General features: G+C 38.0%; 1 protein-coding gene across 1 annotated transcript in view; it reads right to left on the minus strand.

Moving 5' to 3' along the window:
* Nucleotides 1–16,387, minus strand: part of DDX10 (DEAD-box helicase 10) — a 181,244-nt gene that overhangs the window by 145,262 nt on the left and 19,595 nt on the right. The window contains exon 10 of the mRNA XM_065642296.1: nt 5,281–5,382. Within this exon, the coding sequence (XP_065498368.1) occupies nt 5,281–5,382 (102 nt within the window). The remainder of the gene's footprint in view (nt 1–5,280; nt 5,383–16,387) is intronic.

Consider the following 16,387-nt stretch of genomic DNA (forward strand, 5'->3'; position numbering starts at 1 on the left):
AGTAACATGAGCACCAGTAGTAGTAAGACATCCCAGAGACGCGCTAGATTGCTGTTAAGTTATGGGAAAGCTACTAAGAGATGACGTCAAGGCACTCAAATTAACCTGTGCCTTTTTTCCCTTGTGTTCACTCAAAGTGGCAGCTGCAATCACACAAGCTATTATAACAACAGCTACAGCGGAGTCCAAGCTCACATGAGAATTGCAATCATGGGATAACAGTTACGTAGATAAATCAGCTGGGTCAAAAGAAATTTGCTCCATAGCAACTAGAGAGAAAGTCAAAGCACTTTTGAGTCATAGTTGTATCTATCTGGGATGAGAGGAAATGGCCTGAAGTTCTGCCAGGAGAGGTTCAGATTGGGTATTAGGAAAAATTTCTTCATGAAAGAAGTTGTCAGGCACTGGAACAGGCTGCCCAGGGAAGTGGTGGAGTCACCATCCCTGAGGGTGTTTAAAAAAACATGTAGATGAGGTTCTTAGGGACATGGTTTAGTGCCAGAGTTAAGTTAATGGTTGGACTCGATGATCTTGAGGGTCTTTTCCAACCAAAATAATTCTATTATTCCATTCTTGAGAATTTATCCGAGATGGATAAAAACATATGAGACAGGAAAGGCAAACACAGTGCTCATCTTCAAAAGGGGTAAAAAGAGGATAAATTAAATTATTAACTTTTTTCTTGAGACTGAAAAAACAATTTTTAACACCTAAAGAAGCAAGCATACAATGGCCAAAAAAGCTTAGTCAGAAGCAAAACATAACTAATCAGTTTGATCATCCTTCATAGCAGCATTAGCAAGCTTTAAGAATAGGAAAGAAATGGGAGGTGTCATATCTGATGTCGGCAAAGCATCTGGCAGTTGTACATTTTTATAAGCTTGGGAAACATGTTCTACATGAAATCTTCAAGTAAATGCAAAACTAGGCTTGGAGCTGCACTCAAAGAGTAGTTGGGACTGTCAACTCCTCACTGTTGTCACTGTCAAATTCAAAATGCGAAACCAAGTTCCAATTCTTACCTGGGCCCACTATTACTCATTTCATTATTATTGCGGGAATAAGATTCATTATTTATGGGAGACAATACATCCTTGGGGCTCTAAGTATAATGGAGAATAATCTCAGAGAAGATACAACAACATTTTGTTGACTGCACGTAAACTTTAGTTTGAGTGGTTTTGTTGAAATTTGCAAGAAAAGGGTTTGAAAAAGTCAGAACACACAAGATACTTTACAGTTAAAAGCATGGCAAGATAACATGGTGTAAACCTAAGCAATGTCAACCAGGAATTTGGTGCCTTGATCACATTTTGAGGTTATGTGTTTTTAATGAATGAGTAAATTTGCAACACTGAATATTAAAAGCAGAGCCACAATACTGGATTCTCTCATCTCCAACACTGTATCATGATTACCACCCACCATCGTCTCTATCTCATGTTGGGAAATCCAAAATAAGGAAGCTCCTCGTTAAATTGGGATGTGGTTTCAATGAGTTTGCAAGTTATTTCTTTCTGAACTAATAAAACTCTGCAATAATTACATGCATGTGACTATTTGGAGAGAGAAACAAATCTTAAATCTAAACACTTAAATGAATTATCATAATTTATAAACTTGCCTAAGCAGCTTAGAACCAGTGAGCTAGAACCAACTATGCAAAGACTAGAAGACGATTTTATGACGCTGGCTGTGATTCTAACTAGGCTGTTTCTTTCTTTTCTTACTCTGTGAGTAAAAACCTTGGATTTAAGGAGCAGTATAACTTTTTGAAACTGTTGTTTTGCCTAGCAGTTGCATAAATGGCCACACTTGACTGTGCCATGATATAAATATGAAATCAGCTTGCTTGGTCTTACGAACTGATCAGACAGCAACCTCCAAATTCCCTGCTTGATACTCTCTGCCTGCTTTCCTCTCATTTCCCGTTTTTAACACCAGGGTACACACACTGCTTGAACTAGATACTCTCTCTTCCCCTTCCTCTCCAAAGCAGAATTTAAACAAAAAATCTCAACAACCATCGAAAAGACTGTGCTGCAGCAACACAGTTTCCACATTCCCCCTCAGCTTCCAAGCAGCAGCAGGTTTTGCTCTGTGTCCTCAGCCCGAACGTGGCTCCCTAGGGCTCTAGGGGATGCCCTGGAAGGCTGGAGGGAGGAGGAGGAGGAGCTGGGAGCCAAGGAAGGCTCCTCAGGGTCACACCAGCAGATCACACACCAGCGGGTAACCACGCTGCTCAGTGACACCAGCGAATTGTCCTACAGTAATGGTCGTAATTGGAAGGCAGCAAGTCTTGATAGATTCCCTAGTATTAATATTACTGTCATGTGAAATACACTTCCAACTATTATCCACTGTGAGGGAAAAAATAAAAAAGTTTTCTTGTTTTTGTTTTCTTCAAGAACCACATTTTTGTCATAATATTAAAGCAAGCAATATTACATTGAGAGTAACTATATACTTGCACTTCCTTTGGTAAAACTTTCTAGATACAAAATCGTTATGAGAACCCCTTAGGAAGCAGCTCTTATCTTGTTACTCAACAAAACTGCATGCCATGAAGTAGTCTCAAGGTATTATCAAAAATAATTTCAGTTTATAGCCTGCACCTAAAACTTTGAAATTATAGACTCCTTATAAACATGTTATACCTTCAGAGTAGCTTTTTCCCACATTTGACTGTTCTAAAATACAAAATTTCTTATTGCATATTTTACATTTTCTCTTGCTGTGTTTGAACAATGAAAAAGAGATGTATTGCTAAAAGCACTACCTGTAAATTGGCAGCTTGTGCTGCTTAGCAAGGAATGGCACACTAAAAGGCTCTACAGGGAGCTTAGGTTTAAAACTGAAAATTAGGAAAATAGCCCAAATGCTAGCCTTTTGAATAGGGATTCAGGAAAAGAAAAAAGTTTTCCCCCCTCTCTGCTTTCAAATTATGGAACTGTTTTAAAAGCTCTGTCTAAATGAAATAAATGTTAAGAGGTCTTTTTAAGTCAGAAAATACAAAACAAGGAAAGTAACAGAAAACTGGTTCTTGTGATCGCTACACAAGACAACAGGTTCACAAGAACAGCAAAACACACACTTTAAATGACAGTGATGTTTTCGAAACAAAAAGCTTTCAGAATGGATTTCAGAAGTTTGAAGAGTTAGACTCTGTTGGCAGAAAGCAATGTTCGTTACCTTCTACCTCACAAGTTAAAGCAATTCTTGAGAATCTATAATTAGGTAAATATGCACAAACATCACCAGAAGACCTGGAACATGATCCATGGGTTGATGGAACTTCTTTGATAAATTATCAACTGCCGAAACACACCAGGGCTGTATTAATTGGGAAATCAGCTAGAAGTAAACAACCTAAGAAAATTTGTAGTTAAAAACTTTTAGGATTAAACTGTTCTGCAATCCAAAAGTAATTACAATAATTTTGTCAAGGATTTTAGTTAGCCTCTTAGAACTATGATGCTAAACCATTTAAGACTGGAACACACTAGGCAGACAAGTTCTAAGTTAAAGCATTCCCCTTAAGATCTTACAAATACTAATTAGGTATATTTTGCAGATTGAACAACGGGTTCTCAGGGTAGACTATTAACACGTCTTACCAACCAAAAGCCCCAACTTTGCTTATAATGACTCCAGTTAAAAGTGTTACACAAGTGGCTTGGTAAAAGAATACATTTTGGGGATAAAACAAAAATCTTATTAAAAAAACCCCTTACTTTGATGCATCCTGTTATTGAATTTACAATAGAAAAAGCTCATGACATGAAAAAGATTCTCATTTAGTAGATTTTTAACAATGAGAAGTCCTAAAGTATGTGTTCACTTTATTTCTTAACTCAAGTTTTGACGTAAACATATATGGGAAGTGTAACAAAAACAACAGATAGCCATATAAGTAGTGGCAATTTCTTACCATCCTTTGTTACACTATAATTCAAAGAATACAGTACAGTTAATTTTGAGCAGATCTAGAAGTTTAAGCAATGAGGTAATAATAACCATTTAAAGTTTCATCCTATTTCGATTTCTTCTCAAAAGCAATTATTCCCCAAACATTTCCTGCATACAGTTAATTATCTTCTTTGCTTAGAGATACATATCTTCACCTTCCAACCACAGCTTTTCAAAGAGAGTCCTGGCCTTGCTCATACCCACTTGTACAGAAACTTACTCTTCTACCTTGCAATCCTCTGGATTTATTCTAGCTCCACTCTATGATCTTTGACATGGTACAACCTGAACTATGGAAGTATTCAAAATGGAATCGGGTTCATACAATATTTTCTGGTTTGCTCTCAATTCTTCTTCCATATTTTCTTTACATTCTGTTTCCTTTTTTGATTTAGCATTAGACTGAATGCTCAAAGAAAAACAAACTCCTTCCTACCTGTAGCTGCTAATTAAGAAATTACCACCAATTCTTTTCAGTGGTGTAGGTTTTTTTCTATTATTTTTACAGTTCGGGTTTGGGATTTTTTGTCTTTCCTGCATGTTCATTACTCTGCATTTAATAGAAGTTGGAAATACAAGCGCTTTTTTATTTTTACATGGTATCATTATATGCATCTGCAACCCTTTCAAAGTCAGTTCTCTTTTGTACAGATAACATAGATTCTACAGGTCTCCACTGGAATACACTCTCTAGTATGTAAAATAACCATTTAGCCACATCTTTTATTTCCTATTCTTCAACTAACTGATTCAGAAAGATCATGACAAATCAGAGAAGTAGTCTAGAACTAAAGACAGCTAAGAGAAGCAAGAATGATAAAAGGTATAAAAACATACAGGACAGATTAAAGAAATTGTTTAATCTGCAAAAGAAAAGAGAGAGATAGCATGATGACGTTCAATTACACAAAAAGTGGTTGCAAAGAGAACAGTTAAGTTTCCATATATTCTTGGCACAGGACAAAAGAAATATTTCACTTACAAGGCTTATCAGACACTTGAAGAAAAAGCCTTAATGGCAGAAACTGTTGAGTATAGATGAGATCGCTTCAGGAAATTGTGAAGACATTCACTGGCAAGTTAGATAAGCACCTGATAAGAATGATTTATGCAGCTGATCCTGCCTATGGGAAAGGGGATGGAATAGGTAACCTCTCAAGGTCTTTTCCTTTTACAACACTATCAAAACCTCCCTTGTTTGTCCAGCTCCAGGCAATTCAAGCACTTACTCCACCAGGATTGTCACAGACTCATCAGATATTATTCCTGTAGAAAGAAGGCTGAATAACAGACAAGTCATTAGTCACTTACTTGATTTCACTGACAGGTACTTTCCTCTGTGCCAGCTGTTCCACCATGCCTTTTTCTTCTGAGGGAAGCAATACTAACAAAGCTTCACCACCTTCTTTGTATCTGAACAAGGGAAAAACCACAAAAGAGAGACCTCAAGCAAACATGCAAAAAATTTATTTTTGTTGACGTTTTCAATAACCAATGAGAATTTACATTTGCTTCCTTAGTAGCAGCCTGAAGAACAGACAAAAATGCTCACTTTACAAAGGGAAAAGGCAAAGCAGTTAAGGGACTTACCAACATCTCCACTTGAGCAGATTTCAAACCTACACCTAGAACCCTAAACATCTGGGACTAAGACGCTGGTTTAGATCAGAGGATCTTTTCTTCCCTGGATTAGAAATATTCCTGTAGCAATCAAATGGCACTTGACCAAAGCTGACAATACTACATGTACCTACCTACATTCATCCTTTCCCAACAGGTGAGTCTCAATACCTGACAAGCACTGATTCTCCTTTGCACATCCTGCAAGTGAAAGAAGGTAAAGGCTGGGAAAGGGTAAGTGCCTCGATCCCAAACAACTCCTACTTGCATGTTCAATAAAGACTACTTTTCTAACAGATCACAGAGGCATCACTGAAAGAAAAGCATAAAAAGAGGAGTTGTCTCATTTATAGAAGCAGTTTTTAAGTGTAAAAGGAAAAATACAATCAGACTGATTCCAGAAGAACATATCTAGTATTCACTCTTCAATGCTCTTAACAGCTCTATCAAATGAAGCTGACTTGGTAATTACTCAAGATTAGGGAAAGAAATAAAAATTCTTCTTTTATTCTTGAAGTATCTTCATGTTCACTTCCTTTTTGTAAGCAAATGTCAGTTCCTATTTTTGGCAAATTTAGCAACTTCAGGACATTCATGGGAGGAAAAAAAAATACTAATGCTCAACAGCATTAGTAAACAAATAAGACGATGGTTTTAAGCCCTACTGATGAAGTGACAATGATGAGTTAGCTTATCTGCACTAAGTCCATATCTATTTTAACAATTTAAATGAAGTATTTATTCATTTACATTTACAAATAGTTCTTAAGAGTACAGATCGATAGCAAAATATTGCATAGAGTCCTCCGCTACATTAAACACACCAATTGAACTAAATTTCAGAAATATGCCAAAATTGGACAGAATCCAACTCACAATCAACTGATAAGAGCAATGTGTGGGACACAGCAAGATAAGAGAGTGGTAAGTTACTACAGAGAGCAGATCTAACTGCCAAGAACTACTCACAGGGAAATCCCTAGGCAGCAGCAGATTGTAAACCCATACATAAGCTGCTGTGACTACGAGCATACCATTTATTTGTAACAGAAAATACTCACTGTATTCTTTTTCATGTGTCATTTTATATCAAATTATTTACTACTCTAACAGGCTTTGTTTTCCTACTCCAGTCATATTTGTCTTTTTTTCCTGTATTGGTAAAACTTTTCATCCATCTTAAGCATATCTGGTTTGTCCTTTCTGTTCTCTGTAAGGAAAGTTCACTGTTTTCCTCAGTTGGAGGCGAGAGATCTCAGAAGGATGTTCTCAGGCACACCAAACAAGAATCATACCATTAACTGATAAGAATCATTTCAGATGGAATGTAGGGAGCACACATTTCTCCAAGTATAAACAGTTATCACTTGGCAAAAACAGTACTGCGGAACTGTTTGAAAACCATAAACACTATCTGTCACAGCACAGTAAGCAATGCAAGTAGCAACAAAATCTGCAGTTACAACAGTCTGACAGCTTTTATTACAGCTCCCTGCTTTCATTTGATGAATTTGAAATATCACAACAAAGTGCTCTTGGATGCCTTCTTTTTTCCCCCCAATGCTATACATGATGGGTTTGGGGACTGATTTTTAAAGATAATTTTAAAACATTTATTAAATGTTTTCATCGATAGATTTTAACCCTTACATTCTAGATTTTGAAATTTTACATGGAAATCAATTTGATACACAGAGGAGAGTATCTGGCACACACCAACACTATGTATATTTACTGGTTTTATATGGTTTGGTAAGAGTACAAAAACAAATGGTAAGACATTTGGACTTTCTGCCAAAAGAATACTTCTTTAGGATTGTGGGTGAGAGAGAGATACTGCACAAAACCTTTATTTTAATCCATTTAATTAGTAGACACAAAATGTTCTTAATGCAGAAATATCAGCCTGTAGAATTTTTCTTAAAAAGAGTTCTAAAGCAACCCACATGCTTGGTTGAAGGCAATTTATTACCTTTACCAACAGCACAGAAGGAAATAAGTGACTGCTGACCAAACATCCCATGAATGTTTGGGCCCTTTACATAATAATAAAGGTTGGGAATTACTTGCTTATATAGACCAAGTGCACCTTGTAAGAAATCTCTACATATTTTAACCCAAACAAATTCCAGATGATATTTCCACAAAGTGGGTGCATGTCAGACACTACCACTGCTTGAACAAGCAACGAAATCCTGGAAAGCCACTGAACCTTAGAGAACTTTGCATTTATGGCAAAAATTGATGATCACAGTTCCAAGGCAGCTAATTTTTCATCAAAAGAATCTGAGCTCTCAGAGCACTGTTGGAAAGAAGGGTGAAAATATTCTCTTTTATCTACCCAAGGCTTGTATGAGACAGGAAGACAGAGATAATACTACTGCCAATACCAGGCTCACCAATTTAGAGCACAGAATAACACACGGCTCTGCTCTTCTCTTCAAAACAGGTGCTACAGAAGGAAAGAATCCCAAAAAGAGCTATGAGAACGATCCAATACCTGGAAAGACTGTCTGTTTAGTCTCTTAACAAGAATCTTCCTCATTTGTCAAGAAGACAAAAAAAGTCTTGATCACACTATATAAATACCCACAAAGGATAATTTTTGTAGATTCCTTAAATTTAGTCAAAGGCATTAAATTATTTCTGTAGTTTTGTTGCTTCTGGCATTTCTTATCCTAGAGTGCCTGACTTCACATTCTTAAATTGTTACTTTATTGTATTTATTTTATTCAGTGTCCAAAGCACTACGAAAGACCAGTGCCGCACAGATCAGGGAAGAAATATCCAACATGGATTAAAGAGTGCAGATACACTCTCTGCAAGCCACAAACCCAAACTCTGGAATGACACAGTACCAGAAATACCATTTTACATTAGTTTTGCTTTTATAGCTTTTCCTCAGTACCCACGAGGTCACCCTCAAAGCAGGATGCAGGATCAGATAAGTCTTCAATGTGACCCTTGAAAGGTGTTCTTGTGTTATCAGTGCTAAAAACATTTGTGGCAGATGCACTTGATGCCCCTGAACCGAACCAGCAGCGGTTTGGCCCAGGCTCCAGAGGAGGTAAACGCCTGAGCTGCAGCCGGGCCAGGAACTCCTTTTGGGAAACACACAAGGCAGCACAACGGCACATTGAACCCCAATAAGTTGTGGGTGCAAGGAGTCTGGTGCAGACCTTTCCCACTGTAAGCAATGTGACTACGAGCAAACCACTTCATTCCATAAATGTGACCTCCTGGGCGAGCTCCTGCGAGCTCTCTCTGCTAGACAAGCGTGGCTGTAGGGCAATGGTCTTTTACTCATCACAGATCACCGGATCAGCCCAATTTAAGTTTCATATTAGTAGTTTTGCTTAAATAAGTACACTTTAAATAGAATTAATCACTTCGAATTATAAGGTTGTATGATTTCTCATACACTGTCTGCTTTGAATTACTTAACAGCTAAATTTGCTGAAACCTTAAACAGTGTGTTGTAAAGTTCCGTTCATATTTGCCAAACTTCAGTAAAACAATCCACTTCAGTAAAACAAAGCGGCTAACACCTGCAAGATAAAGCCTGTTTTGTACCTTACTGAGCAAAAACAGGACTCATTCAGACGGAACAACACTTTCAAGTCCAACACAAAGCAGCTTCGGACCATCAACAATGTCTGCAGCTAAACAAAACCAGGGCCGGTCCGAAGACAGTGAAAGAATCCAGTATGAAGCAAGAAGACCCCAGACTCACTTATTACTATTGGACTGAATCATCACATAAGGGCCAGGTAAATAGTCTGTAAGGGTATAATTACCCAGGGACTTCTGTGCTTGGCTCAGCACCTCTGCGAAGGCAACCAGCTGGAGCCAACCCTGCTGCTGTACTACTCCATTAAATTACTTTTTTCTATGAACTTTGATGCCTGAGAGTTTGCCTCGAGAGACGCAGGATCCCATCCTTGTTGCCAATGAACTTTGACAGCTGAGAGCTTGCTCTGACAGACCTGGGATTCAAGTTTCATAGTGACCTGGCACCAGACTCTAAGAGGGGAGGTAAGCAGGTGGAGATGCAGAATGATGAAACTTTGAAATCCCAGCCAAGCGATATAAAGAATCGGGTGTGCATGTATAATTCTTAGGCCATAAAGACATATAATCCCTTACCTGTTTTCCCTTTACCCTCTATGTCTCTTAGACATGAACCATTGACCAAGTCTGGAACTAAGTTTGGATCCTGCCACACCTGGACTCCTCTCTGAGGAGGAGTTTAGAAAGCAAGAGGGTCCATTCTGAACCTCGTGACAACGGGAAGGCCTCCCTCTGCCCTTCTGCATCTCCTGTTCCCATACAAATCACCCTAAACCAACTCTCACCCAATTCTGCTTGGCTTATTTCCTCGATGCAGTAAGAGAGTGAACCTTGCCAAACTCTGTTAAGTCGCACTTTTCTTTAAAAGTGATGTAAACATTGCTTTGTGGCAAGCAGGACCCTAAATCACTCATCCACAACGTTACATGCTGAGTCAGTTATCTTTTCAGAAAGTACAAATTCAGGAGATGTAATTCTAAAGGCACATTTCATAGATCATTCACAAAAAAGAAAACAAGCATTAAATTTGGTATCTATAGACAAAAACTAATTGAATGTTTACATTAAGTCTTGCAAAGCCTTTACACAGAGAAAACTACTATAGCTAACTAAAGAAACAATCACATAAAAATGGACAAAGAAGAGACAGAGGCTTCCAAACACCTATACTTCCTCACCTTTTGGCAACTATTAAGGAAAAAAACAAAGGCAACATTAAAAATATTTCTCAGAGTTGATGCCTTCAGAAATTCAAAGTGACTTAAAGATATCTGGTAACTATTGGTGCAGTGTAAATCTTTTTGCTTACCTATTTTGGAAACATTCACCCTTTTAAACGCCAATATTTTAAACATACTTGAAGGTAGGGAGGAACAGTTTTGCCCATTTTTATATTGTGTGATTTCATTAACTAAACCAGACAGTTTAATATTAATGTTGTTCTTCAGAGCTGAATATGAAATCATTACAGAATTGAGAAAGCTGAAAACCAAATGATCTTAAGTACCATCTGGGAAGGTTTGTATCTGTCCCATGTCTCCAGAGGCTGTTTAGTTAGGGAAAGCAAAATGCAAGACTATAAAAAAAGGAATTTTATTTGGGCAGAGTATTATCTTATTTCTTAAGAAAGAAAATAACTTAGTAATGTGCTAATAAGAAAGTTATGGTCTTAAAGATAACCTGAAAAAGTGAGGTTGCAGTGGAAAATTTAAGTTTTCAAATGTGTTTTCTCTGTGTCTGTCATACTAACAGCTTCTATATTGGCAGACTCACAAAAGCACAAGCTACTGAAAATTGGCATAAACAATATAGAATAGAACACTTAGATCTTCTGCTCAAAACTTGTTTCCATTACAATGCCTACAACATGGAAGAAAAGAACACCCTTCAGTATCCTAAGGGAATAAAGTTCTCCATTAAAGCAAATAAAAGAACATTTCTGTAATTATCTTCAGTAGATAGATAAAACCTTTAAACCTTTACAGATGATAAAGCAGCAAAGAGTCAACCTCAGCTACTGAAATTCTTTAGCGGGAGGACTAACTCTTCTGCAAATGAGAAGACATTAAGAGAAGTTCTCCCCATTCTTGCTGACTGCAGCCCTCAAGTTGTCCATAGTCACTAAAACCAAACATCTTTTCTAAAAGGCTAATTCTCTCTAGTGATTTATTATTCATTAAGTATGCACCTCAACAGTGCTGGAGAAAAGTAAATTAAAAACCTCAAAGTAATCAAACTTCCTTGGATTGTGTAGTAAATGATGACATTACTTGTCATCTCCTCAAGTTGATCAAGACACCAGAGCAGAGACTCATCTTTGTATTGCAATTTTAACAGTCTATTAGAATACCACATAAAATTCATTCCCATTCTATGGAAAATTGCATCCTACTTGCAGAAAGCCTTTGGAAAAGAAAAATTCACATACTTCTAGTTCATATTTGCCTTATTTTCTAGAGTGTACTGGCTTCAATACCTAACAAAAAGGCAAGTAACTTCTCTGAAATTCAATCTTGACTTACAAGCAAGGAAGCTGTGAAAAATCATCATTAGCACTATAAAGCAGAGGGTTGGAATGATATATTTACACTGACTGCAGATGAGAAAAAGGATGTCTATAATCAAGGGCAAGCACCAAAGGCCAGACAAGAAGGAAATGTGATAAATTGCTTAGGGCAATGTGCTACTGGCTAATTAGAAGTAGAGAAAAATGGTTTAAAATGTCAAGAGCATCATTTCCCTAGCAAAGAAACACAAAGAGTTGCCAAATAGTTTCATTTCATACCAAAAAAATAAATAAACCACTAAAATCAAGAGGACAGTTCATTCACCATGACAGAATCTATCTTAAACTTCTGCTAAAAATCACCCTGAGCCGACAGCTGGTATCGAGCATGAAGGAACTAAGAGCGTGGAGACAATTCACTGAAGACGGGATGAGAAAAAAAATACTTTTCGTGCAGGCCAAATAAGTTAGGATTAGCAAAAGGTAAGTGCCTATCTTAACCTGTCCTTGATCAGATCAAGCCAAAGGCTGCACACGCCCCTAGCCAATACTACTAAAGCAAACAATACTACTAAAGCAAACAATACTACTAAAGCAAACAATACTACTAAAGCAAACAATACTACCATTATCACAAAGGCAACAGGTGAAAACGTTCTGTGGTTATTAATCAATTCCACCTTACCATGCAGCTGCACTTGGGCTTGTTCTAACTACATTCCAAGTAATTTTACATCCTTGCCACAACCATAGTAACATATAGTTCAGTCCAACGCACCGTATTTTAATCGTCAGTGACGTATGAGTCGCAGCAATACCACAATAAAATAGGAATGGGAACCATCTGATCAGTTGTCATCAGGCATCACTGTTCTGCTGTAGGGCAGACATCCAGTAGGGAAAAAAAAAAAAAGACAGGAAAGCAATGGAGAGAGAACTGTAAGGACGGCTTGCGTGGATATGCTGACCTTACTGGAAATGCTATACAGGTTGTCTTGCACAGATGCACTGCAACATATTTCCCTAACATTTGTATTTCAGAAGATACAAGTTGATGCCAAATTTTGAGAGAGTTAAAGGCAGTATTTCTGCTTCGTTTGGCAAGCAAAAAATAATCTATTTTAAAAACTGGCAAAGGAGAAAATGGAGATTATGAGATAATCGTAAAATTTGGGGGAAGAGGGTTGCAGATATAAAGATAGTTGCATTACAGTTTCCTGAATTGGAATATTTCCCATTACAGAAAACTCAATGTAAAGGAGGTGATAAAGTTTTTGGACACATATGAAGATGGAAGGAACCATAAGTATATAACTTTTATGCTTTGGAGGTCACACATCTACCCTCATATTAAAATAATGTGTTTTGCAGGTTTTTTTAATCTGTAACTTAAGTGAGACTTTACCAAGTTGACTTGATTAAAGATCTAATTTTAACCTAACTGGGCCAGGACGGATAGTATCAGCAAATGTTGTCATTTTATCTGTCAAAAGACATAGAAGGAAGTTATCACTCCAAAACTTGTGGGCTTAAATCAAAGCCCACTCCTAAAAAGTCTTGCATTCCAAGCCAAAAAGCCACCTTCAGATACATTAGTATTGCAGAAACCCTTCACAGCAGATCCCTTCAGAGAAAGGAAATCAGGCATCAGGCAAGCCAAATCAACTTCTCAACTGTCTCTTTCTCACCCTGATCAAATTTGCTAAAGACCTACCAGAAGTAAGCAGAAGACCTCTTTCCTTAAAACATTAAGGTCAGTAAGTTAAGCATTTGGAATAACATCAAAATCAAGCCCATTAAATTTGCCTGGTTTTGTAGGTGCATTTTGATACATTATAATTACGTACTTTCACTCTTCTGCTGGACTCACTCTTTGTTCATCATAGATGGTTGCCAAACTATGAATACAAAAGTATTCAATAGTTGCTTTCACTGAAAAGCCAAATTGTCCACCATGTAAAGGTGATCATTTATTCACTGTGCACCATTCACACCCCTCCCAGAACATAAATATTCTGGAGCACTTATTTTGCAACAATAATGTTCTTTAAATGTTTGCATGCTATTTTACTTGCCATAAAGAATCCAGAACAAGGCAATTCCATCACATGGAATAACTGACAAGCAAAATTCAAAAACCAGCACAGATCCTTGCTTCTAGAGCAAAGATTTACTCCTGTAGAGACCCAGAGTATTCCAGTGAAATACTATAGGTATTTGTTAATGCACATGGTATTGCAATTGAGAACCGAGGATGACAAAAAAAAAGCCCAGCATGGTATAGTTCTTCATCTGTTGTAAGAAGCACTTGAAAGAGAGAATCGTCATCTGAGTACACAAATACAAGGTGTTTCAAAAAGATGGACTCAATTTGAAATCACTGTATCTCTGCAATTGGGTCCATCTTTTTGAAACACTCCGTATACACTTAGCTTCCAAAAGCTTTTTTTTAAAATTATTTTCAACTCTTTGATAAAATTAACTACAATAGTGAATGAAAAAGCATTTCATTGATGCACGCATGTGTCTGCGTTGCACTTTTAATGTAAAGGAACAATATAAGACAACCATAAAAATATAACCAAAACACATCAAAATGGACAGTTTTATTCTGAAAAGACCTATTTCAGTCTGATACACATATGAATACATCTGTTCACCCACACACTATCCTTCAACAAAGAGAAACTAATATCTGTACCCCTAAGGTTTTCCACAGAAATACAATAATTCATACTTTTGTTTTAAAATTCAACTATTAAACCTGATTTTATAAGCTACCATTTTTAAACATATTTCTTAAACAAAGTAACAGCTTTAGGTCATTCATACTGGGCTCTATTCAGGCAAACCTTTGTTTCCAATTATACTACCTTACAGGTCTTCTGACATGATGGGGACTGGTGAAATGTAAGCTTTAAACCAAGGAAACATTATTTCTCCAAGCCCAGGAGCAAGACGAGTTTTATCTGCTGTTTATCATACCTTCTGCACTGCTGAGTTTCTTCCCTAATGTGGTCATTTGTTATTCTGGTTTTTTTAAGTGACAAATGAGCACAGAAAACAAATGCATGTAATATGGGAATTTCTATCCCATCTACCTGATCAATGGTCTATTTTGTAATAGATATTTTTCTTTAAAACAACGAATCTTTAACAGGAGATCTGTGTGCACTGCTAACTGAACTGCGCTGCATCACCTACAGCAAGTCCTGCTCAATCAGCGCAACACAAATGAGAACAGACCAGAACGTGTTTGCCAGGGAGAAGTGCTCTTCTGCCCCACGGGTTCTCAACAGCCCAACATACAATTATAGAATGTCCTGAGTTGGAAGGGACCCACAAGGATCATCGAACCCAACTCCTGTCCCTGCACAGGACAACCCCACAGTTCACACCGTGTGTCTGAGGGTGTTGTCCAGTCTCGTCTTGAACACTGTCAGGCTTGGGGCCGTGACACCTCCCTGGGGAGCCTGTTCCAGTGTCCACCACCCTCTGGGGGAAGAACCTTTTCCTAATGTCCAACCTAAACCTCCCCTGGCACATCTTCCTGCCATTCCCTCGGGTTCTGCCACTGATCACTAAAGAGAAGAATTCGGTGCCTGCCCCTCCTCCTGCCCTTGTGAGGGAGCTGTAGCCGCCATGAGGTCTCCTCTCAGTCTCTTCTTCTCCAGGCCAAACAAAACAAGGGAATTTAGCCGCTCCTCATGCGGCTTCCTCTCCAAACCCTTCACCAACTTCGTGTCCCTCTTCTGGACACTCTCCAGTAGCTTTACATCCTTTTTATCCTGTGTCACCCAGAACCGCACCCAGAGCTCCAGGTGAGGCCGCACCATCCCACAGAGCATTTAAAACAAACAACAAAAAGTGAACTGGCTTCATCTTTTGTTTTAGCTTTAGCTGACTTCTAATGCTTTGTTCACTCCTATTTCTCCATTGCATAGACCTTAGTTCAGTATCCCCAAAATATTATCAATAAATATCGCTATGAAGTCAGAGATTGCTTCGGGGTTTGTTTATTTCAGGGTTTGTTTTGTCTTCCTCTGATCATTTAATATCCTTTTCCTTCTCCTGTCTGGACAGCAGCCCATTTACATCTATTGCCAAATTCCAAGAACCATGCAACTGCGTTTTATTCATACCACAAAGCCATAATCCCCTTCATTCAGTCGTGATGTCTGGGTGTCCTCGTTTGCCAGACACTTGGTCACAAGAAAAAATGGACAAGAACAGGCAGTGGCTCACCAGCCTCCTCCTGCTCATTTCAGAACACGCTGAATTCAAAAGGCTTTGGGAAGCTGTCGGGTCCTCCAGCCCACACTGTAAGCAATGCATTTTCCACAGCAGCTGTGTCCACTCCACTGCACTAAAATACATCTGCTTATTTATTTTTTATCACAGCTTAGAGGATAGCTTCGTGTCAGTAGGTAATAACCTTAGCCACTTAATATTTCATTTCATTCATTCATTCACACCAGGCCATTATGAAGGGAATTCTAATGGATAACACAGTGCCGGTCAGCACGCCTGCAGCATCGCAGCCCACTGCAGGAATGTAGCTAGGGTAGAGTGTTTCATTTTAGAGAATTTAATAATGTGAACTGAAAATTAAATATGTGGTGTCAACAATTTCTTGTGACCTCCACTAGCAGCTATTTTTACTTAACTTGAGTTAGGATGATGACTTAACTGCAATATAATATGAGATGGTCTAAATACTGC

This window comes from Caloenas nicobarica, chromosome 1 (assembly GCF_036013445.1).
Source record: "Caloenas nicobarica isolate bCalNic1 chromosome 1, bCalNic1.hap1, whole genome shotgun sequence".
Taxonomy (NCBI): Eukaryota; Metazoa; Chordata; class Aves; order Columbiformes; family Columbidae; genus Caloenas; species Caloenas nicobarica.